Here is a 27,014-nt window from a genome sequence, read left to right on the forward strand (position 1 = left end):
AAAATTAGTGTAAAAATTAAAATTAAGATGTGAGATAAGTAAAAAGTAAATGCACAAGAATTTAGTGCTATGTCTGTAAATTTCAGTAATTTTATTTTGGCTTCCCACAAGTCAGACTTCATGCCCTGGTTTATTCAAAGGAAATCATCAAATTTTAATTCCTTTAATTCCTTCCCAACGAGGCAACGAGGCTAGAACATAAGAACATATGAGAGTTCTGCAGCCCAATTTCTTTTAATTTCTTCCCAATCAAAGAAGAAGTAATTGCAAATGTGGTTATTTGATTTCGTTCTCTACCATGTAATACAAGAATGTAAGTACCGAAAAAGTTGAAATGCAGAAGAAAAAGAGGAAGAGGAAGAACTGCAGACGAAGAAGAGAAATAAATCCTGTAGAAATGTCTGTCGAGGTGCGAAGAAGAGGAAGAAATGGCTGTCGAAAAGCCTGTGGAGTTGCGAAGAAGAGGGCACGGAAGAGGTTATACCTGCCGAGAATGACAAAGAAGATGCTTATCGAAGAAGAGCGCGATGCCTAACTGAAGCAAGGAGCCGAGAATGCCGAAGAACTGAAGCAGAGAGTCGTGAGCTAGGGCAGACCTGAAAGCTTCTCGGCCGAATGGGGAGTGCAGAGGATCGGCTTCGAACAGCTAGGTTCTATTCGCCGAGAGTCGTGAGCTAGGGCGTTTTTCGTGAAAATACAAACGTTGTTTTGAAATAATCAGTTAAAACGTGCAAACCAAACGGTACAGCGGCGTTTTTGGAAACACCGCTGCACTTATAAGCTGCCCCAAATGGGCCCAGAGTTGCCGCTGGCTAGGCGACTCATTTGCTGACTCACCGAACGCCCCGGATTCTAAATTTATTATTCATTTTGCAATATCTCCAATCCAATCACGCAGCCCTTGGTTCCTTTCAGCCGAAATATCGATAAAAATATATTCAAGTTACATCTGAAAAATGGACGCAATACACTAGAAAAAATAAATGAGAGAAAACCTTTAGGTCGAAAAAACAAATGAGAGAAAACCTTTAGGTCTCCTCGTCCAGCACAGTGTCGAACTCCGCCACCGACTTTGGCTACTGTCAATACCCATCTTCCATATTTCTTCTTTTTTATCTCTTCTACTGTGAAATTGAGTGGCATGCATATGTTTAGTTCAAAGATTTGACATGGGATGCTAGCAATGAAGGTTCTTTTTATTTTTTCTCATTTTTTAACGATTTGCCATGGAATGCCGGCCTCTTTTTATTTTTTTCCTCCCATTTATGGCCATTTACCTCGGAATTCTCATATTAAGTTTGATTTGATGGCAGAAAATTGAGTTTTGATGCCTGAAACAAAATTTAAATAGTAAAATTTTATTTTAGGTTGAGATTTCATCCGTATGTTGATGAAATGTTATTTAGAAAATTAGCATAGCTATTGTTAAAAATAGAAATCAGCAGACTACAAATTTAGTTTAGAGAAGATTAAGAAATCTGAAATGTATGTTATGTTCAAACAAATAAATGTTCATATTGTTATGATAGGGCACCAATAAATTTTTATCATGATGCATGAATCTCGAAGCATGACACAGATCTCGAGATAATATTTTGAACAAGAAATATTCAAATCTTGATAAAAATTCATCTAGAGCTCCGATTTCAGCAAACTTATAATCAAATTGACCGGCTCGATGAGACAGACCTGAGACAGACCTAATGACAGACCTAATGATATAAAAACTAGTCTAATCCGAGTCAAATCAAGCTCTGATCAAGTCATTAAACAACCCTTAGAAGACTTTCAAACATATTTGGAAAGTCAAACGGCTTTCAAATATGACAAGTTTATACTCAAATCGAGCGGCTCGACAAGACGAATCCAACGAGCCCAATATCACTTAATTCTGACATCATTAAGATACTCAAATGTCTATTAAATGTTGTATGATCGATGGAAGCTTTCTGAACCGTCATATCAAAATGATTTATATTCCTGAATTAATTGCACCCATAATACTATAAATAGAGCCTCATTCCTCTCATGAAGAGGAAGTAAGTCTAGAGAGAGCCTGAGGTCTTGAGGAGAAGTTGCAACTCAGCCTCACCACCAATCGTCATCAACGACCGCCGACCTCCGTCGTCGACCACCGCCAACCTCCATCGTCAACCACCACCGATCGCAATCGACCATCGCCGACTCAGTCGTCCGCTGTCGATCACCGACAACCACCACCGATCTCAGAAGACCACCTCCGACCGTCGTCGACCACCGTCGACCGTCGTCGACCCTCTCCGACTGTCGTCAACCTCCACCTACCGTCATCAATCACCACCTACCAGATGCCGACAATCGACATTGTAATCTGAAAAATATAGTTACTCTTTCTCGTCTGTGGGACAAGAGATTTCTGTAATCATCAATCGATAGTTGATTTCCGCAACTGGGTCAGACCCCGTGATTTTTCCCTAACGGGTTTTCCACGTAGAAACTTATGGAGTCATCACCACTTTTTTCTATTTCACCTATGTGTATGTTGAGCTTTCGTACAACGTTAAGATGATAATTTGTTACTCTACCGCCGCGAGTTTTCTAGCATGCATCACATACAAATGGAAGTTATTTAACTTAAAATCTTCATATTGTTATGACATTATTATTATAGTTGCATCTTGTCTCCATATTTCTAGAAATTGCAGTTCTATGCCTCTTATTAACATGCGATCATTGTTGCATCCTTTTTGTTGTTATGTTTTCTATAGTTTTTTGTGGTAGTGCATTGAATCATTTAGAAGCAATTGATTAGAAATTAAATGTGTATTGATAGATAACCTATGACATGTAATGTATAACTTTTGATTTAATAAACTTTCTTATTTTCAGTTTAAATTTTGTGTTTGCGAGTTAGATATTTTGATGTGTGATTTACAAGAGAAACCGATTTTTCTTATAGGAGCAAACTAAAAACTGTAGTCGACGATGATGAGTTAATCGACAAAATTTTCGGGGAGCATCAATACGAATCAATAAGTTAAATTCATTTGTATATATTTTTGTTATTAAGTCTCTAAAGTAATATGAAATATGTAATTGGTATTTATATCACTTGTAGGAATATTTTTATTTATGATTTGTCGAGGGTTAGTTGTGCCGCTAAATATTTGCATTGAGCTCTGAATTTAGATGTACAATTGCCTCCCATTATTGAAGGAAATGAGTCAATGGGCAGCAACTCAAGTGATGATAATAATGATATCAATGATGAGACAAATCACAAAGATATTAGGGAGCATGTCTTATATAAACTTGCATGAAATTATGCGGGAGCATGCATTTCTTTACCGCAACATAGCAGATGATATGATTAGTAGCAACTATTACGTACGATACTTGTAAGCAACACAAGAGTGGGATGAAAATGTGGATTTTGACTGTCCTAGTGATCACTTAACATCTACCACAAAAGAGTTTATCCCATTTGAACTCTTAGAAGAGCTGTTCTTTTATAACAAAAATGGACTTTAGTGTGCTATTTGTGGGTGGTCAATTCTCAATAATGTTGAATTCAAGGTTATTAATTCAAATAAGAGCCGTTTAACAGTAATATGTCTGCAACATAATCACACCTCCAGGCCTTGTCAGTGACACCTACATGCTTCCAGCGAGAAACTTTTAGGGGGTGCCTGGAGGATTTCTAATATAACAACCCTACATAGTTGCAATCAGTTTAATATGATGACAAGACACAAACAATGTACTTCAAAGTTTATTTCACTTATCATTCTTTCGTCTATTCAACAACAAATGGATTTTAAACTGTAGGAGATCTTTGGTCGCATTGAATTTAAATTTAACATCAAATTATTATACATTAAAGCATGGGATGTTTGAAAGAAGGCTATCAAGATAATTTTTTGAAGCTGGGAAGAGTCTTATCATTCCTTGTTGACACACATCAAATGTTGCGAAGCACGGGCAGCTCACGCAATTATACATGGCGTTTCAGTGGTACTGGGGTTTAAGTACAATTGTTGATCCCATATGGAACTAGATGAACTTAATTAAGAGAAGTTATAGACTACTATTGTTAGTTCAAGCTTGAAAGGTTCCAATTGCATGTTAAAGTTTAAACTAATCCTAAAGTTATGAAACATAAGCCTAATTTAGCATGTTGAAGAATGTTGGTAAGAAATTCAAGTTTCAAGAAGTTTCCCCTTTGAATTGATATAATTTCAAAATTTTATTAATAATAACTAAACATTTAAAAACAATATTCCAATTGCACAAAGCCAAACATACAACAAAGAATTCCATATGAAAAAATATATAAATTACACAAACTTTTGTCAATAAGCAAATTTTAACTTCCAACATAATCGGTTAACTATAGACAACACTTAAGTCACCTGTTTATGTAATTTAATCATTCTGATTCATATAAATGTTAACTCAAATTCGCCATAATATAAATAGAATGAATCAACATTTTAAGTTTTTAAATTTAAACAAGGGCAGGAACTCCAAACTTATTAGATGCAACTACCGTTGTTTTAATTTGATTCAATAATTGAAAATCACAACATAACAAGAGATTAAGCAAATGAGAAAAAAACAATTAACTAGAGCAAAAGATAATAATTCATTCATACTGATACAAATACATAAATACAAATAAGTGCAACAACAATTAAATATACAAGCCCAAGCAAAAATAAAAATCATCGCAAGCTACAATAGACAGACCAAAATCTAATTCTCTGGAGAATCTTCATCCTGAAATGGCTCATAAGGAGGCGCAATATGAAAGTGAAAAGGCTCAACCTGACCTCTAATATTCTGGCGAAAATACTACTCTGCTAGAGTAGCATGGAACTGTACAATACACTCATACAGCTTTGTTGTTGAACATCAATATGTTGAATACATTTGTCCATACGCTACTGTCGATGCATAATGGTATGTAAATTACGCGTCATAGTATCCAGCTGCTCATGTATCTCAGTGACTTGTGCAAACCCCATGGATCGAGATTGCGAGGTACCAAGGTCAGCAGGTTGGGAATGCGAAATACTAGGTTGAGATGGATCAGGTTCTTCAGCATCAATAAATCTATCAAACACAGTTTTGTTGTACCCATAAATAGATTTTCTAGAAATAACTTTATGGGGAAGAATCCGCTCCTTCTAATTTTCAAATCTAACCCCTTCCTTCATACATGAAGAGAAAATCAATGCATGATGTTTACATCGCTTTGTGGACCCCTATTTTAGAATGTTATAGATAGAAGAATAAATAAGCTATCCTACATTAATAGGCTTGGATCTCTAGATATAATAATTTAGGACAGCTCTCTCTTTAGTAACCTCACTAAGATTTATAGTTGGCAAAAGTCAGACACAAATGAAGAAATGCCCCTCCTTAGAAGTGGTAGTAAGCACCGTGCCAGAAAAATTCATCAATGCAGGATGTCTACATCCCTTTGTGGACCCCTTTTTCAGAATGCTATAGATAGAAGAATAAATAAATTGTCCTGCATTAACAGGTTTGGATCTCTGGATACAATAACCTAGGACAATTCTCTCTTTCGTAACCTCACTAAGATTTATAGTTGACAAAAGTCGGGTGTAAATAAAGAAATGTCATGCCTTAGAAGTGGCAATAAGCGTCGTGGCAAAAAAAAATCATAAATTTGTCTTCCCTCTTCTTCCAACTCCCCTCCCAGAAGTAAGGCGTTCAATGATTTTCAATAGATTTTCATCAGTAATTGAGGATAAGAAAAGCATATAACTGTCTTCACAATTAGGCATATTAAATATGAAATTAATAGAGGTAGGAGTAAAATCTACCCATTTTCCCCTAACAAAAACATTCCTCTCTTTTGCTCTTTAAAATTTACATAAAGCTCTCACACAATAGGAATAATTGCACTGTCTATGTTACAATAAACATTTACCGAACATTTCATATCTCTTTGAGCATCAATATCCCCTCCTGGATTAATGAAACCCCTTAATTGAATCAGACTTTTTTAAACTATAAGATCATGTAACATAGTGGCTGCTTCAAAACTTATGAATTTCTTAGAGTCAAGAGTAAAGGGAATTTTGCCTCATTCTGTTTTAGAAGCCATTCACGAAAGAGAAGTTTGAAAATGACTGAGACAAAAGTTAAGGTTGGTAGGAATATGTACTCCCATGAATTTTGGTGACAACACCTTTGCTATAACCTTAGAGCACAATCTAATATAGAAGTGAACTATCATTTTATCAAAGACCATCTAAGTTAAAATCAATACATCTATAACATCTCATGATTAAGAATCAACAAGCAGACATTTTCACAAAAACACTGCCGATCACAAGACACAAAAACCTAACAAGCTAGTTGGTGATTAAACCTCTAGATCATCTTCTTATAGGGGGGTAAAGGAGCTCTCGAACTTTCAAAAAGTTCAATCGCCTTTGCCTCTGTAGATATTGCTGACTTGACTTTCTATTTGAGCAGCTTCTTCTGATTCAACTATCGAAGGGAGTCGCTTACTTAGGAAACAATATTACATCAGGATTCCAGATTCATAACTGTTTCCGGACTCCAAAGATATTTCGCCACATATAAGCGGTAGACCTACTAAATAAAAAATGAAAAGCTCTATATTTTATGGCATAATCCGGTCTGACCTAACATTTTTTGAGTGGTACTGCGCTGATTTAGGTGTTATTGCAAGTTGGGTTGTGTTCATTATTCAAAAATGAAAGGAAGATTTATATTCATTACACTCAATTTTTATGTATTTACATATCTAATGCCTAAACATCAATTTTTTCATACACGCCATCGGCCCAATATTTGAAAAGTTTTATTTGAAGTTTTAGAAATTAAAATTATGGTACTTTTTATGTGATATAATTGTAAAAATTAAAATATAGGTGCTAGATATATAAATGCAAGGAATGGGTGGTATGTATGTAAATGCCCAAAATGAAAATATACAGAACATAATTACTAGAACATATGATGTTATTATGGTGTTATTGAGACATTATTGTGGTGTTATTGAGGTGTTGTTGATGTATTATTATGACGTTTTTTGAGTGGTATTGTGGTGATTACAGTTGTATTTGACTGTTGTTATTTAAGTGTTATTATGATGTTATTATTGTATTGTTGTAGTGTTATTGAATTATTATTATTGTGTTATTTGAGTGGTAGTTATCAAAAAAATGAAAGGAAGATTTACATACATGCCACTCAATTCTTATGTATTTATATCTAACACCTAAACATCAACTAACACCTAAACATCAATTTTTTCATACGCCCCATCGACCTTATGGATCTAAAGGTTTATTTCTACTTATAAAAATTAAAATGATGGTATTATTATGGGATATAATAATTTTTGGTGATATAAATGTAAAAAATTATAGTAAAGTGCTAGATATGTAAATACAATAATTGGTTGGTATGTATGTAAATGCTCAAAATGAAAATATACAAACCATGAATACCACATAACTCTTACAAATATACATATGGAGCTTCTACATTTTGATATTTACTTATATAACTCTCAAATCTATAAATCACATAAAAAAACTACTAAAATTAACTTATGAAAGCAGATTTTCAAGTGTTTATTAAGGTGTGATTTGAGTCGTATTGCAACGATTTTGTGATAATATTCGAGTGATGTTATTTTAGTATTGTTATGTGTTATTGCAGTATTATTGTGGTGTTACTGGTGTGTTATTGCGGAATACCGTGATAACACAAAAATAATACCGCAATAACACCATAATAACATAATATGTTCTGGTATTTATGTGTTATTATGATGTTATTGAGATGTTATTGCAGAATTATGTGGTATTTTTTCATAACGCCACAATAATACAGTAATAACACCACAATAATGTCACAATAACACTGAAATAACGTCAGTCGAATACCACAACAAAGCCGTCACAATGCCAATCAAATAACAACCCAATAATATCTCAATAACAGAGCCCAACTTGCAATAACACCTAAATCGCCGCAATACCACTCAAGTAACGTTCCGTCAGGTCGGGAGATGCATTAAAATATAGAACTTTTTATTTTTTATTTAGTGGGTCCGTCGCTTACACGTGGTGAAAATTCATTGAAATTCGGAATCATAACTGGTCCGGACACCTGATGTAATATTTTTTCCTCACTTAGGGCTTCAGCTGCCCTAAGTTACACTTTTATATTAGTTAATTTGGATGGTGAAAGTATTTTGTAATTCTGTGTAAAGTTACTATTCTGCCATGTATTTGTTTATAAATAAGTTTTATTGTAACGAATTAGGCAGCATGAAAATAATAAAGAAATCAACTTAGTTTTCTTTTTTGCTTATTTTATTCTCCTCTTAATTCTTTTATTTCCTCTTTGTTAGGATATATTTAACACAACTGTAATTTATTAAAAAAATTTATTATGAAGCTGCTGAATAATAATTTGATGTTAAAAAAATTACGTTGACTATTATACATGTATATATTTTTCTTAAGTCAGACGACATCTAGAAAGATGTCAACACAACACTAGCCAATAGTGGTAGGAAAATAAAGATTTCAGGCCAAAACACAGTTTACCAAAACAAATAAAATTGTAGTTTGGCGCCGCACCGCCACCCCAAACGACCATTATTCTTTGCATTCTCAGTTTATTTGCACATCTAATACTTAAAGTTTGACTTTTATATTTATAACACTTTGATATTATAAATCTATATATAAAAAATGTGTATTTCACTTTTAAACAGTTAATAATATTAAAATTTTTGTTGTGATATTAAAAAAATCAGTGTTATTCCTCTTTATATGAAATTTTAGGTGTAAGATATGTAAACATATAAGAATTATGTGATATCTATTTAAATCCGCCAATAAATACATATTTTCTTACGATATTTGAACGCATTCCAGAAGTTAAGAGCAACTCTAACAAGTTCATTTAAGCTAATTTATTTTTGGCATTCATGTCCCGCTTTTCTAACCGTTTCTTTTCAACATTTTTTTTAGAAAGTGCAAAATCATAAAATATTTAAAATTTTATAAATGTTGGGAATAAAATATATGGAGAGGGGCAGATGGGCAAAATTATTAAATTACGAAATCTGATGTCCCCCCTACCAATAACCAATCAATTCAATTATATTTAAAATCTGCATGAGTGCATAATTTGGCTCAAAATTAGATTGCGGATCAATCGGATTGAATTTGGGGCTGGCTCCATTCAATTCAATTTCAAGCCAATTTAATTTTTTTTTATTTTGGAAATTGTATATATTTCTCAAAATTATTCAATTCCGATCATTACAAGCATGTCAGAGCTAGGTGTCAAAGAGTTATTCGGGGTGGTGGACAGACCAGGACTTAAATACTGCTTTTCGGCTCTACACCTAGCCGATGTGGGGCTTTTTGTCCGTAACATTCTTCTCCACTCAATCACATGACACCCTCGTCACTGATCGACTCCACCGAGGGTCCCACTGGACTATAAAGAGTATACACAACTGACAAGCGATAATTTGCTATGATACCACCTGTCAGTTGTCACCTCCCAAAGAACTCTTCGGGACAGTGGGCAGTCGGCAGCCCAAGACTTTTCGGCCCTATATTTGGTCGATATGAGACCTAAGCTCCGCAATTCCTATTATTGTTTAGGGTCTTGTTGAAAATAACCACCTATCCTCAAACGGGGTTCTGGTTTTGGGGACGCCGTCTGGAGGCTTTACGCAGTGGGTGACCGGGAAGAAAGAACAAGAGATGCTGTTTCGCAGCGGAGGTAGCGGTGGCGCAGCAGCAACAGGCTCGATGCTGGTGCGCTACTTTTCCAGGAAACGCAGCGAAGACGTAAGAAGGATAAACCCTAAAGTTCCAAGGGAGCAAGCCATGGAGATCTCCAAAAGCCTCTACGAGTTGATTAAGCAACAAGGACCTATCTCCGTCTCTAACACCTGGAACCTCGTCAAGGTAAGCACTTGAAATAGCTTATGAATTAAGCTTATTTTTGCTTTTGGATTGTGTTGCTGACTCGAGATTTGTGGCTGCTTCGACATGCTTGGTATTTAACTTTCTTCTGTAATTGAGTGTATTTTGTGAGGGTGATCAAGCATAATGTTCAAGGGGTTAAGTATGTGAACTTTTAGTCAAGCTTTTTGTTTTCCATGTTGTATAGCCAAAACTCCTGGACTGGCTTAAGTTTGTGATGCTAGCTATCTAGTTGATCTATCAGGGAAGCTCAGCTATAATGCTCATCCAAACAGCTTTTCTAAGGGGACGGATCAATGCTACTCAACGAAGACAACTCACCAACTTTCCTGGAAAGCCAACTCAGCTAGACACATATAGCAAACTCAATGCTGAGTTCCTCCAGACAACTAGAATGACACCCCCAATTTGCTTCGACACCAAATAGGCAGATAGAAGCGTTAAGAAAGATGAAACATATAAGACTAGACATTTTTTGTGGTTACAATTATCAATGGGAAGCGTTAAAATAGAGGGCAAGCAAAAAAAAAGAACAGCATTGGCATAAGATGACAAGCCCATATGGCTTATCCTGCAGTGTTAGAGGAACAAACAAATGAGATACATTATAAATTTGTTGAGATTCTTATATTTCTTTGGGGGTTGGATTGTATTATTTATCACATCTAATGCATATCAAGGTAACTCATCCACAAATAATGGTAGCAACTGCATTGTAAGGGGACTACTGCCCCAACTATTAATGGCATCCTTTTCTTCCCATTTTCTCTGTTTTCTGAACTAATCGTCTTTTCGAATTCTTTCTTTAGTGGTGTGAATCCACAAACAAATTAGAATCCAAAACATATGTATCACTAAATATTTGCACCAAGTTGTGGGATATTGAAAGCCACGCATGATAGCTGTAGCCAAGGTTTAAAATTGTACTATCAGGCATTGAGGCATGTTTTGTCTATTCGATAAGACATAAACCTTGAGAAATTTTGAGTCGTAGACCTAGATTAAAACATTATGTTAGTAAAAGTATAAAATGTTAAACAATACACTAACTACAAATTAAGAGATCAAATTAAAATTATAACAATCAGCCTTTCTCATTCCCAATTCAATATATATAAATATTTTAAGTCACTTAGAATATGATTTATAAATTTAAAAGTTTCTTTCACTTTCATTATTTAACGGTTCCCTAGCAGAATCATTATTATAGTGAAATGCTTTTACTTCTTCATCATTCTCAGTGGTGTCAACGTCATTCTAGTTTTCCTACTTATCTTTGATCTCGATCATCTATCTTTTCCTTCATCAATAAAATCAATAATAATATTAATTACAATTTAAAATGATTATTATATTTATGGTTAGAATTTTTTTTACATAAATAATTATATTAATATTCCCTATTACTTAATTGGTGACCGGCATTGATTGTATTTTCTATTCCATAAACAAAATTTAACATTGAGTCTTCCTCTTATAATTGTGATAAGTATTTTAGGTTTAGGTATAGATATATAACAAATATGAGTTGTTTATTTGTTATATTTATAAATGAAAAAAATTTAAACTGCTTAAACTTAAAATTTTGAGGCTTATGCCTCTCAAAAATTACACAAACATGTGCCTCCACCTTATTGATTCTTACGCCTCATCAAAGTCAAGTTGAGGCATACGCCTCATGACATTTTTTTTGGTTAAAATTGCACTAAGACATGCCTCTTATTGTGCAATTTTAAGCAATGGTCACGACCTCAAGTATGAAGGCAACTAGCACATTAGATCTAAGGGAGATTATTGCAATGAGCATGAGGACTGCAGGTTAAAAAAACTAGGGCAATGATGCCCATAATGAATCAAACCGTGGTGGCTACAACCTTTTTAAGGGTCGCCAATACATTGAGCTTAGGGGCAATGATGTGGCTAACCCTAAGGAAAGAAATGTAGCAAGCTTAAAGGCCCTGATTATGGAAAGCTATGAAATAGAAACACCTTTAAATGGCTTCCATGCCCGTGTTGGACACAAACATGGCTCCTACATGCCCCAAAACATGTCATTCTTGCCACAAATTGTGTCAATAATTTTTATTATAATTTTGGGCTCTAACATGGCACGGACATGGCAAGGATATTGATGACTGCTTGTATGATAAAATATGTTTTTTTAATTAATTATGATTGATTCTTTTTTACTTTTAAAATATCTCCTTTATGGTATCATATTTTATTATGTGATGTCATTATTAGAAAATAACAAAAAGTATATATTTAATTGCAGTAATTTATTAAATATAAGAACATGTGTCCATGATGTATTGTGTTCTGCTTTTTACAATTATGCCTTGTTCGTATTGTGTTTTGTGTTCATGTTCATGCTTCATAACTGGCAAGCCTTGAAAGTGACTACAAGGATAGGCCAAAATTTGTAAGCAAAACCAATCTAAGGGTAGGGATTGAGACGAATTGAGTGGCATTTGCAATGAGCCTAATGTTGGTGATTATTGATGATCTCAATGGCGATAACCATGGTTTACCTATGGGTGAGATTTGCTACAAGTGCAATGGTAATGATAAAACGTTTGCAAAAAGATTGCACGAACGGTTTACTAAAAGCAATTTTCATGATGTGTTTGGTAGCTTTAGAGAGATGGCATTAGATCAATGATTCTTTATCATTATGGATGTTGACTCGATATCAATAAGAGAAACAATTGCTTGTCAATGTGGGACGTGTTATTTGTGGTATGGATTGATAATTATAGTTGCAACTTAAGAATAACAGATGCCTTTTTTTTATTGACAATATATATCACGATGTGTTTGTTTTGACCATAGCTTTGTGCTCCTTGATCCTAATCATGCCTAGAATGTGAACATCAACATCCTTGCAAAGTTCCAGCTGGGTCCACTTGTTGTTTTGCTTATTGTGAAGGTGTCATAGCTTGTTTTGCATCATCTTTTATCAAAGATTGTGCAGGAGGAGACCAGTTGAGCTTGAATTTATGGATAGTTTGTTGAGGTTCTTGTCATGATTACTGGTGGACAAAAGGTGAGAATATTTACAATGCTTCCAAACTATTGCATGCAAGAAATAATGCTGATGGAATGAGGATTAATCTAGATCACCTTGAATTTTTTTTTTGTTCTTCTGATATCAAAAACAAACACAGTCCGATTGAGAAGAGAGTATGTACATGTTGTTTACATGATAAATTCTTAGATGGAAAAACTATGGGGCTGATTGAGTTAAACAACGCAATATTTGTGAAAAATTTGAACACAAATAGTTCATTTCAAACTAATTAGAGGCACTTTAGCATAATATATTCCTTGGGCGATAAAAAAAAAGGCAAAATTGAGGGTGACATCATGGGTGTGATTGCGAGTATTATGTATGCATGCAACTAAATTGGCCAAAAATAACCATAGTATGATTCTTATTGAAACATGTTGTGGTTCCGGATTGCTAGATAGAACTATGGCTCAAGGCTTATTGGAGAAGACTATAATGTACCTTGTGGTGAAATTGCTCTAATGATTGCAAAATAAGTGTGATTTATGGCATAGGACTCGAAGGAGATAGTTGTGGCACAAGCAAGATTGCAGTACAGGGCTTTTGGGAGATAGCTATAATGCAAAGGTGGTGCGACACAAGGTTGAAAGAAGATGATTACCGCCCATGCAATGTTATCATGTAAATTTTAATAAAGCTAACTGTGGCACAAGCATGATTGTTGTACAAATCTTAAGGTGACAACCATTGTGCACTAGGAAAATTCCGTCATAATTTTTATAGGAGATGATTGTTGCACCAATGTGAATGGAATGCATGTCTATAGCGCAAATTAGTAGGACTGTAATAGAGTTGAGTATAAAGTGGATTGGACTTAGCCTGGTCATATTATGACTTGTTCATGTTTGGCTCGAGCTTGAGTCAATCGTTAACATGTTTGTTCACATTTAACTTGTTTAAAATTTTTAATTATTGTAGTTGTTTTTATTTGGCTTGTTTATATTAATTGAATGAGTATTTCAATGAACTAATACAATAATTAATAAACAAGTTAAAAATTTGAATGATTATTAGAATTTTCATATAAAATTACTAACAAATTATCTTATAAATATAAACCAATAAGCCATTGAATAAATTTCAATTACTATATAACTACTTTACACTAGTTAATTAAGATAATCTTTAAGCTACAAATGAATTTTCTTGCAATAAATAACAAAAGTGCTAATAAACTAGATCTTTAAAATAAAGAAATAAGAAAGAATTGCATTAACCTAATATGCACATTCACTAATGACAAATCAATTATTTTGAATATAGAGACACACACACTAAAAAATTTAAAATTGTAGAAGAGAAAATATGGGCCGAAACTTTTAAGCGTTGAGTGAATCATGATCCGTGGAAGAACATAAAAATTAGATGTTACCAAATTCATGTGATTACATAATTGATAAATATGTATTATATATTTATATAATAATAATTAATTAAATTTAAAAATTGTCATATAGATGGCAGATAAATTCGGTTAATATATAATAATAATAATAATAATAATAATATTATTATTATTATTAAATATGTAATTAATAATTAATCTTATAATAATAATATTTAAAAATTATATATTGCTATTAAATTTATATAATTAAATAAGTTTTTGTTGAGTTACTTGGTGAGCAACAAACTAATTTGTTTGCTAATATAAATAGATCAGTTAGGCCGTTTTTATGTTTGATTCATTTAATCTTCGAGTTTTAAAAAAAAAACCGAACTTGTTTATTTACTTGTTTGAACAAATATGATTAAGTATTAATTGAGCCGAGTTGTAGTTGTTCATCGACCATACAAATGAGATTGTGACACATGTTTTGTGCCTTGAATGATTAAGGTTTCAGGTTTTAGTGTTGGTTTATAAGGAGAGGACTACGATGCAAAAGATGTGGTGGTGTCGGTGTTAATGTAGCAATGGATACAATATAGGTGAGATTGAAACATGGGTTGTGAATGAGATGTTGGAGATGCAAATGTTGTTGCGGTGTTGCTTTTGATGCGATGGCAACTAAGCTGCAAGTGAGCTTGCCTTCTTGTCTTGAGATAACTCTTTCTATGATTTTTCTAAGGATTCAGGTTCCTTGAGGACTTGAATATCTTATGCCTTGATTGTGTACGATCGTAGAATTTAAAAAAAAAATTTGGAATTTATGCTAGTATATGGTTCTTCTAATCTTAATTTACACAATTATAGAATTAAGGTGTTCGAATTCACATGTAGTATGTCTCGGTGTAGATGTAATTTTGAGTCTGTTTGAAAACGGGCATTTATAATCTTGAATACTACCTTTTAAATTATTTCAACATAAGCAATTTTAGTCATGTTATTTAAGTGAAGTTAATAGAATAATATGAGTACACTTCATTGCAGCTTCATGGAAATAGATAAAGTTGATGATTTCAATGAATGATCAAGTAGAACATGATGGATAAGGCTAATGAAAATGATGATTTTGCATTTGTTTATGTTCTAATTTGATGGGATGTTGTTAGGCCTAGTGGTGTTTACGAAAGGAGATATGCTGTTTGAAATTCATGTAGGGAAAAAAAAAAAAAGGGAAATGTGTACTTAATTTATTTAGGCATAACATATTATTTAATGAAGAATATGAAGATGACAAAGAATGCTATTCCATAGGGTATAAGATAGTGATGATGAAGTTTATTTATTTATTTATTTTTGAGATTGTGATAACTATGATAATGATGCTGATTTTGTACTAGATATCTCATTTAGCCTCTATCTTGAATATGCTATTTAATATTTTTCTATTCTAGATGGACACAATTTAATTTATTACTTTTAGACCTTGTTAGTTGATAATGAGTGCCATTAATTTTAATGTGTTGGCTACTTTCTTGATATTTGATTATTAGAGTATTCATATTTTTTATGTAAATTTGGCACAATTTTTAAAGTGATGTGTGCAATATCTCGATGCACCATTCGTAGTTGACAATTATATGAGATACATAGTCTTTTCACCGTCTCCTTATGATTTTTTTTTCAATACGTTATAATGACGAGAAATAGGATCCTCTTGCAGATTATTATTAAAATTGTGTTGCATTGCCACAATTGTAGACCCTTATCAATTCAATGGCATAGAGATTTATGCTAGACTTTGTTTTATCATTTTGCTGATCAGCCTTCCAACACGTTTAAAGACTGGAAAAAAGAATATAAAGAAGTAGAATATGCCTTGAGAAAGAGTTGGGATGTAATAAGATGCAAAAAAGAAACTTTTAATTTTGAGGTGATGTGTCAGAGCTACATGCAAATTTGTGTGATTGTCATTCAAATCAGGTTGAAAAACACCTTTTAATCTGTTAATGCTATAGTTGGGGAAAACAATGAATGACATGAGGTTTCAATTGTTCTATTTTATGATGGAATAGTTAGGCTATACATTAATAAATTTAACAATTATGAAAAATTTCATGCATAATATTGTATAAATATAATATAAGATATCCATGTCATGGTAATGGGATTTCATGAAAGCAACCATTCAATCATTCATTCATATCTATGGATCATTCATTCTCTTGTATGATGATGGGTTGCACATTCTGTGAGTTACACCAAAGTCTGCCTTTTCATGACATACGATTATTAAGCCTTAGATCTGTTTACCTCCCTCATTGGAAGGCTTTGAAGATTCAATGTACTATTAGCAACTATAACTATGAAAAATCGAACCCATCGGCCCATTTGGAACACAATATAATTTGATATCACTAAGCACACCACCCTTTTCACATTTTTTTCTCATTTTATAAACATTCATTTTTTGTTAATTCATTTTGAAAATTGAAAATAATTATGCAAATACATGGACAAACTGCTCAACTATGAATCTCATATTGTTATGAACAGTCATACATTATATGCAAGGAAATGTGATAATCCATGCCTAACAACAATAACAAAAACAACAACAAAGCCTTAATCCCACTACGCGGGGTTGGCTACATGAATCCTTTTTCTCCATTGCGTCCTATTTAGTGGCATATTTTCATTTAGTTCTAGTAAATTAAGATCATTTTTAATACAATAAGCCCAAGTCTTCCTAGGTCTACCTCTGCCTTTCTTAATACAAGTCGAATCTAAAGCATCTACTCTCCTAATCGGATCATCAGATGGTCGACGATTAATGTGACCAAACCATCTAAGACGACTTTCTCTAATTTTGCCCGTCACAGGAGCTACACCAACCATATCACGGATATATTCATTTCGCATTTTGCCTCTAAGTGTAAATCCACTCATCCACCTAATCATTCTCATCTCGGCAACACTTAACTTATTATTATGCTCCTCTTTTAAAGGCCAACATTCAGTGCCATAGAGCATTGCAGGTCTCACCATCCTCTTATAAAATTTTCCTTTCAGTCTGAGCGGTACTTTTCTATCACACAAAAGGCCCGAAACACTCCTCCACTTCAACCAACAAACTTGAATTCTACTATTAACATCCCCATCTATATCACCATCGCTTTGAACAACAGACCCAAGATATCTAAATCGATCACACCTTTTAATAATTTGATGACCCAAAGACACACTTATGTCACTAGAGCTATTACTACTAAAATTACATTCCATGTATTCAGTTTTAGTTCTACTTAAATGAAGGCCTTTAGACTCCAATGTAGACCTTTTTCTCTCGTTTTATCCACGAGAAGGATATCATTAGCAAAAAGCATACACCAAGGTACATCCTTCTGTAGATGTGCAGTAAGACCATCCATAACTAAAGCAAAAAGATATGGGCTTGAAGTCGATCCCTGATGTAATCCAACAGAAATAGGAAAATATTTGGTCAATCCTCCTTCAGTTTGAACACAAGTAACAACTCTAGCATATATATCTTTAATGACTTGAATATAAGACATATCAACACCTTTCTTCTCAAGAACTCTGCAAAGGATATCTCTTGGAACCTTATTGTAAGCTTTTTCTAAATCAATAAAATTCAAATGTAAATTCTCCTTATTATCTCTGCACTTATCCATCAAACCTCTCAATAAATGTATAGCTTTCATAGTAGACCTGCCCGACGTAAATCCAAATTGATTATAAGAAATCTTTGTGATGCGTCTTAACCTATGTTCAATTACCCTCTCCCATAACTTTAAATTATGAAACATCAACTTAATTCCTCTATAATTTGCACACTCTTGTGCATCCCCTTTATTCTTAAAAATGAGGACCAAAATACTCTTCCTCCACTCCTCAGACATCTTTTTATTTTTTAAAATGATATTAAAGAGTTTAGTAAGCCAAGAAACTCCCAAATCTCCCAAATATTTCCACTTCACTTGGGATATCATCAGGTCCTACATCCTTTCCACCCTTGGTTTTCTTTAAAGCCTCAACTTCTTTTTTACTAATGCGACGATAAAAAATGAAACGTTTTATTATTATTCAGGATATTAAGATCAATAAGGTCGATCGTATTATTCACGATACTAATGCTAGATTCCGTCGTCAGTCTCAATCTATGTCCTAGCTCTATGGCAGCCTACTTGTTTATAACTTTATCGGCCATAACTTCCCGCCCAATCCATTCTTTTCTTGACTTCTTACCGACATTTACTGTTAATTGTCAATCAAATTTCTCTTATTTGTCTGCTAACTCAACTGGGTTGGCCAATTGGGTGCCTAATCAAAGTCAAATTTAATATGGTTTCTACTCTTAATGAATTAATTTATGCATGAAGGATGCAAAGCTATAAAAGTTATAATTATTGGAGTTTGGGCTGTTATAGAAAAGCTGATAACTAAAGAGTTAGTTAATTTGGTGATGTGCAAAGAGCAATAAAGGAAGCATATTGGAAATCCTTAGAATTATTTCTATCTAAGTTGTGAACCAATGGTGTATTATTGAGGTGACATTTTTTTTGTTTAAAATTCTTTTAATTATATAAACACACCTACTATGAATTGTGAACATCAAATATGAGCATCCTTGGGGCGAATAAGTGATTACTGGAAGATCTTACTTTGAAGAAAGGTATTTAGAATATAGATATTTAGGGTAGAGATGTGAAATTGATTGTTTTTTTGTTAGTTCTCTCTATTATACAAAGAACCACTAGAGTATCATGTTTCTAAGATTTCATAAGTTCAAAAGATTGTCTGGGTTTTAGGAGATCAAAAAAGATCTCTCGATTGCAATTCTTTAAGCATATATATAGGTACCATATTTGGCTCTTTCCCCATGCAGAGGAGGGTGCATAACTCTGAGATTTTCCTACAAGTAAGCTGTTGGTTATACTTAATAAGACTTATTCAAAATCTTCATACTCATCGATCCATCACTTCAAGAGCTTTTTGTATCTCTAAATGTTTGTGAACTGTTGCTTTTAATTAGAACACCCGTTGGTAGAGCATATTGTATTATTGGTCTCACCTGACCAATTTGTTGTCTCTCTTATTCTCTATTTACTGTCTCAGTCGTCTCTACGGGAGCCATGCTAACTTATCTGATTGAGTGAAACAAAGAGGGTTGTAGGCTGTGGAATTGACTCGATATTATTTGGTCGATCTGGCTCAATCCTCAATGAAAGTATGTGTTTCTTTTGGTACTATTGAGCCAAGTGTATCTTGGTCTGTATTAATGGTTTGGGTGAAAAACTACAGGTAAACTTGTTCAAATAAAAATGATTCAGCATTTTTAGGTTATTTTGCGCTATTTGATTCTACGCATATGGATGAGATTCATTTTTATAGTTGGGCAGATAAAATGCCCACAGAAATGAATGAACATACCATATGTTAACTAAGATACTCACACTACAAAAAGTTACCAAGATTTGCATGATTCATCTAAAATAATTGCTTATTTTTACTATAAAGAGAGGAACTGATAAACTTTTAGGAAGCCACATGTATGCAAACAAAGGATTGCTTTTCCCTAAATCCAAATGCCCTCAGTTTAACCACAATGGGAAGCCACAAATCTCTCCAGCCAAACAAATTAAACATTTTTTTTTGTATCTAATTATGAGATAATAAACATATTAATATGCAGCTATTCTCTTTAATATCACTATCTAAGGTGAGCCATCTTCATTAAAAAGTCTACTTCTGCCATAGAGCTAAGCAAAAGAATAAAAAAGACTGCTTTATTTTCTGTATTTGTAACTCGATCAGATCCCTAATTCCATTTTCTCTTAGAGCCGACAACAAATGCAATACCAATCAATAGATATTTCAGTTCATTAACTAACTTTGTTAATCATGGAATTAATTAAAATAAACAATTTTCAGTCCACAGCACAGCTGCTCTCTCTCTCTCTCCATCCTCCAGTTTGTTTAGAATTTATGGAAGTTGAAATTCGAATTAAAATTTGTTTCAAATTTTAGTTGGAGCTTGTCCATAATAATGGAAATTTTTTGAACTTGTTTTATTCAAAAAAATAATTCATATAAGTTTGTATTTATTCTTAGAATTATTTGTTTTGAATTTTGTGCTTATCATATTAGAAATGGACATTTACATACATACCGCACAATTCTTATGTATTTACATATAAAATACCTAAAGTTTGATATTTGCATTTCTAATACTTTGGTGTTATAAACTTAGGTATGAAAATATGTATTTTACTTTTAAAAAGTTAGTAGTAGTGGTTTTTTTGATGTAATGTCAGATTCGAGTGCTAAGCATGTAAATATGAAAGTTTAGGTCTTACATATATAAATATATAAGAATAGTGTGTTATGTATGCCAATGCCCTTATAGAAAAATATAATTGATGCCATGACCTTATAGAAAAATATTATTGATGCCCATATCCTAACACACTATATAAATGATGAGGGAGAAGATAAATTTTGTATCAGGAGCTCTTCATCGCCAATTTGCTTTCAAATAATTTAGAATTTTTTAGGTAAAACTGAAGGTTTTTTTTTTAATTCTAGCTTTTTCAACATCGCTCCATATTGTCAATAGATACGTGGTCTTTTTGATTATCTTCTTCAAAACCTCAACTTCTATGCTTATATTCTGCTGATGTTTTTTGTTTAGAAACAGATAGTAATCCTTGAAATTGTCTTCTTTTTTGCACCTAGGACGACAACGTTATTATTATACAAGTAATAGAGTATCAGAACTATTTGAGAATTGTAGTTCATTTTAGTTTAGCAGATTCTTACAGGGGAAGTTAGTTTCATTCGGAAAATATATTACATCTCTTGTATCTGATGCAAAGCTCTCCATCATCCATATCGAAATAATAAAACTTATTACAACATTAATATTCAGTATTATCTGTGAACACCATGGATTGGAATAGTGGGAAAAAGATTGACAAGAAGATTACTTTAAGGAGGAGATGTGAGAATAGGATTTAGATGGAAGGCTTGTTTCTTATATTCTTGATTCAAATTGCCAAAATATCCTTTTTCTGGAGATCTAAAAAGACCCACTTGATTTTCTCATATTAAAAAAGGTCATTTAAATTGTATCAAAATTAGTATTTTTATGCTGCATGGATCATATCTCCTTAAAAAAAGGATAGTATCCGATCTGTGTTACTTGTTGGATCTTGGCCGACTCATCGTGCATCTAAATGCCTATTTGGCAAAGCCGAGTAAACCTTGCATTTGGACTTTTTATTTTCTTGTGGACATATGTAAGAGCATGTTGCTTCCTTCTTAGGCAGCTAGATAGGCAATGCTTATTTTGTAGTGGCATTTCTTTTGAGCAAGCTTTTATGCATATGGCAATGCTATCATATCTTTTTTCTTGAGATCTAAAAAGACCCACTTGATTTTCTCTTATTAAAAAAGGTCATTTAAATTGTATTAAAATTATTATTTTTATGCTGCATGGACCATATCTCCTTAAAAAAAGGATATTATCCGTTCCGTGTTAGTTGTTGGATTTTGGCCGACTTGTTGTGCATCTAATGCCTATTTGGCAAAACCGTGTAAACCTTGCTTTGGACTTTTGATTTCGTTATGGACATATGTTAGAGCATGTTGCATCCTTCTTAGGCGGATGGATAGGCAATGCTTGTTCTGTGGTGGCATTTCTTTTGAGCAAGCTTTTATGCATATGGCATTGCTATCGATGGGCTTTCTCTTTCATTGTTAGTTTATTTATTTCCTTCCAAGCTTGTTATGCTGGTGATTAGGAAGAGGAGCCTATATTTAGTCATTTGGCTTCTTGTTCAACTCTCTGACTGCTGTATGAACATAAAAAATAAAGTTTTATTGAATGACTTCTTCCACATGCGCAATCTCTAAAATTTTGCTGTTTATTTATTTATTTCATTTTGTTAGACCTGACCTGAAGAAGTCTACATTCACATCTTCATTCCAAGTTGCCATGCACGGTAAATGCAAGTTAAACTCCTTTTCATATGCGTCATTGTCAATGTCACCAGGAAAGTGGTATCAATGGCCTGAATAGTAAAACTCATATGAAGATTATTCTAAAATGGATGAGGGGAAGAAAGATGCTAAAACTTTTCTGCACCCACCATGGTTCCACTAAAAGATTTCTCCACTCTACACTACCTGAAGATTCACAGACCGTCCCTGCCCTACGTGATAGTTCTCCCACACCATCTTCAGAATCCCCAAAATCATCGAAGAAAGAAAAGTTGAGAAAAGATTACAAGAGACTTCTTGACCCGGTTGCAAATTAGGTGTTTTGCTGTAGGTTTTGACTTATTTGACAACTTTTTTGCTGCTATTTTGTATTTGTAAAACAAAAGAATGATTCCATTTTGTGGCATATACTTGGGCAGATGCTTGGTATTTTATGATTATGAGTTGTTGCAACCTAACAGAATAAAATTGGGGTCATTTTTTTGGAAGCTCAACAAACTTGATGCGTAGTGTTTTTATTTTATGCTTTCTAACATGATGCACACTGCTACTATAAAACTATATATTTTTAAAGTTTCCTTCACAGAAACTTATCGGTAAATATTCTTATTTTGATTATTTCATTTTTTTGTGTGTAGTGGGGTTGTTACATTTAATTGATGAAATGGCAAACTTTCGGACGGTTCAAGTGTTTGAGTTTAAAATAGGGACCTTTCTTATTTATTTAATTAGGTTGGAACTTAAAGTTGTTTTATTTACTTTAAGAGAAGTTTATTGCACTAATCCCAAAGTAGATCTAATGATATTGAGAGCTATCTTAACCATTAGCAATATCATCCTAATACAAAATTCTCTCGATATTTTCTTTGTTCATGTCTTCCTTCGAGCCCCTAAGTTTTGTTTAGAAATTCTATGTTTGCACAAAATAGCTATTATTATTGTTGGTATTTAAATAGATTACTTATTGTGCAAGTGTGTTATTCATAATTCTGAAGGACCTTAACATCATGTGGAATTCGCTTCACATGTTTTGAGCATGCATTGGAATTATTACACATTAATTTTGGCGGTGTATAAGAAAAATATTTAGAGAGAATAACGAGTCAGCGGTTTTTGGTCCTGACAGATATTTGCCACCTTTCCTTTTGTGCCGCAGCACTTATTGGGCATACATCAATAACTTGTCGTTTTGGTCTTTAATTGTGGAATGAGTTAATAAGAGAAGTAATTGGCGTTGAAGAATAATTAGATTTCTTGTGCCCGTTGCTCTCAGGGTCTCATGGCCGGCCTCATCTCCGCAACTTCCTTAACAGAGAAAAAAAATACTTGCTTTATCATGTCATTGTTGTTGAATTCAAAACCATATCAAATTCAACTTTTTCATGTTTTTATGTTGAATGATTTGTCGAATCAAAACACTATACTTTTTAGTTTTTGGTTTTAAATTTTGGCAATTTCATTGATTTCAAAATGATTCTTTAGTTTCGCTGATTTCAACAGTTTCTGGTGAAATTTTTTAAGTTGTCGATAAACTTTTACTAAAATGTTTTTTTTAAGTTATATTAGACTTGTGTCAATCTTCTTCGTCAAGTCTGTTTGTCTGATGATTTGTTTTATTCATCCCATCCAAATTTTAATTTCGAAAGATTTACGTGCATACCACACAATTCATGTCTATTTAGATATCTAACACCTAAACTTCAATTTTTTAAACACATAATATATATATATATATATATATATATAATATATATATATATATACATCATTGTTGGATTTATTAAATCCAAATTTAACTTGAATTGAAGTAAAAAATCAAATCTTAAATCCAAAATTTCATAAATTTATACAACTTATGTTTGGCTCGAACTAGTAAATCCAACCATAAAGTAGTGGATATCAAACATCGCCTAACTGCTAACAGTTAATATTTATTATAATCACTCACTGGATGCCTGTTGACCCACATTTGAATTTCACATTAACCACTAACAGCTAATTTTTATTTCGCTTACCGGAGCATGGTTATTTTTTTCCTTTAAACTAGAGATGTTTTGGTTTATGTAGCAAATGTTTTTTTTTTCTTTTTTAATTTGAAAAGAACATCTTAAAATTTACAGTACATCTGTTAAGTTTGCCTCAATAATGTTGCAAAGAAGTGAAAGTAGGATGCTTCGAGCTATTGAGGGTTTTACTATTTAATGTAATTTAGATTAATTTTATGAAGTAATTTACCGGTTCAAACGTCAGAAATTATGCATGTAGGGTTTTCTTAATTTTTATGCATGGAGAAGGGTTGTAGCAGAATTGGTTGTTGTTTTGCTGTTTGATTTATCATATATAATAATCCTTGATGTTACCTTCAAAAGTTAATTTGGATGAGTTTCTAATTATGTACATTGATAACAACCCTCAATTTGTGCTGCTAATTTTATAATCTATACTATGTAATTTTGTACTTTCTAATTTTAATAACACACAATCAACCTATTTAATACCACCAAACTCATCACTACCAACTACACATGGAACCTTCATGTTCTTGCTCTTGTTGAAGGATAAGTGCTAGAATGTTTCATTAATGCTCAACATTTTTGCCTTTCATCCACCACAATCATAGATGAAACCTCCTCGCAAAAAATCCTAATCATAACACATGGAATGTCAGAATCTCCTTATGTTTAGTTCCCTTCGGAGAAACTATCAATCGGCCCTGGCAATACGTGCAAAACATCTTGATGTTGCCTTGAGCAAATTAAGGAACAAGTCAATAATTGCATCAAGAGATTCCACATCATCATTAAATATATGAAGTTTATCAAGAATCAGTCCAATGAATTTGCAATTGTAGGGAAGTCCATAAATGATGAACATCTTATTTACAAGATTCTTGATGACTAAAGTGCATCGAGAACCAAAAACTTATTGAACTGATCAATGCTCCAGAAGCATTATTTTTTTGTAGTAAGCTCCATTAAAATCTCATCAATCAAGGAGCCTTTTTATGACAATGACTAGTATCATCACCATCACTTCTTGTCATTGCCAATTCAATTGCTCAATGCAGCAAACAAGCTTAGTGGCTATCCTTTTGTGGGCCTTTCAATGTTGTGTGCAAATTATGGAATTCGTGATGATCATTTGCCAACTTGACCATATCATAGCTATTGCCATAATGTGGGGTTCAAGAAAGTGTTGTCCCACCTCATGTCTTGCCATTTCACAACCCACGTCAAACAATTGGTTTTTGGCTCCACATTCTCCAGCATCAAAAACCTCTACTCCATGGCAAACTTGAGCCCATTATGAAACCATCATCGCTATCACCATTACTAACAATCTCTCTTGGTAACTCAGTAGTGAGGGCATCTCCATCAAATAAATAAAGTCATTCCATTTTTATCCATGTCTCCCTTCCTCTCATATACTAGAATTATGCCCTTTCCAGTATAGATTATGTCATTAAGTGTATGCCAACACACAACCTGCACCTATGCTCTCTATACATAGAACCTGTACACAACTGGGCAAATCTGTATAAAAATTTATGTGAATATTATATGTTTATCTTCTCTTTATTTTGTTTATTCATGGTGATTTCTATTAAGTCTCTTCTAGTTCATTCTAACTAGTATTAGAGCTTGTAGTTTTTATTGAGAGTGATGTTTTAAGAAGAATGATCAACATTGGGGATCATGAAATTTGATGGAATGGGCATGGCATTATGGAGGATATACGCTAATAATTATATACAGCGCACAAAGATGTTTTTGCTCTTGGATGATATAAATGTAATAAAATGTCTATCAACTCAGATGATGTCTGTGAAAAGGAAAGTAAATTGGAGATCAAGGGAAAATTGAAGAGGATTAGTTTTTGATTTGTGTCATGATAGAACTTGATAGTAACAAACCCAATTGGCTTGACTCTTTGTTGACCTCATTTTTGAGGTCATTACTCATTCCCTTAGGATCCTAGGATCTAGCTCTAGGAGTTCCTATATTGACTATCTTAGAAAGCTAGAATTAGGACCCACACTTTTTTTTTAGAAATTTCAGCCACTTCCTATTTTCCTGTGATGTCTAGCATTTATGGTCTCAAAACAATTGTCTTATGGACGAGCGGCTAATGACTATTGTGTGGAGACTCAGGGAGAAGTTCCCAAGAGGATTTCAAGCCCTAGAAAAATCACTTTATGACTCTATCGTCACACACACACCAAATGCACAAAATTTACTAAGTCACACGATATATGACTTCAATTGAGTCTAAAGGATGGGTGAAAATGCGAACTTCTCCGGACGACCTTCAATGAAAAATTGGACTGCGCCAACACGTCCGGAATGCCAAAAATACCTAGAAAAGACATCCATATTCGATATGTTACGACGCACAAATAAAACACAAATTCAATTTTTATTTTTCAAAATATTAAATACTTTTATAAATTTTACCCCTAAATTATAATCTCATTAAACCCTAAGCCCTATCTAGGTTTTCACCCTCAATCGTTCGAGCCATCTCAGGGCTCGATCCCGCGGCTCGTCCCGCTCCCTCTCGCCCGTGCCCTAGCCTCCACCGTGGATCCACG

At 33.4% G+C, this 27,014-nt stretch overlaps 1 protein-coding gene across 1 annotated transcript; it reads left to right on the top strand.

Moving 5' to 3' along the window:
* Positions 1-615: 615 nt before the first annotated feature.
* Positions 616-22,924, top strand: LOC110017906. Its single transcript, XM_020715067.1, has 3 exons — positions 616-669; positions 9,678-9,986; positions 22,477-22,924. The coding sequence occupies exons 1-3, from the start codon at positions 616-618 to the stop codon at positions 22,738-22,740; spliced, it is 627 nt and encodes a 208-aa protein (XP_020570726.1). The 3' UTR covers positions 22,741-22,924.
* The last annotated feature ends 4,090 nt before the right edge of the window (positions 22,925-27,014 follow it).

This window comes from Phalaenopsis equestris, unplaced genomic scaffold (genome assembly GCF_001263595.1).
Source record: "Phalaenopsis equestris unplaced genomic scaffold, ASM126359v1 Scaffold000002, whole genome shotgun sequence".
Taxonomy (NCBI): Eukaryota; Viridiplantae; Streptophyta; class Magnoliopsida; order Asparagales; family Orchidaceae; genus Phalaenopsis; species Phalaenopsis equestris.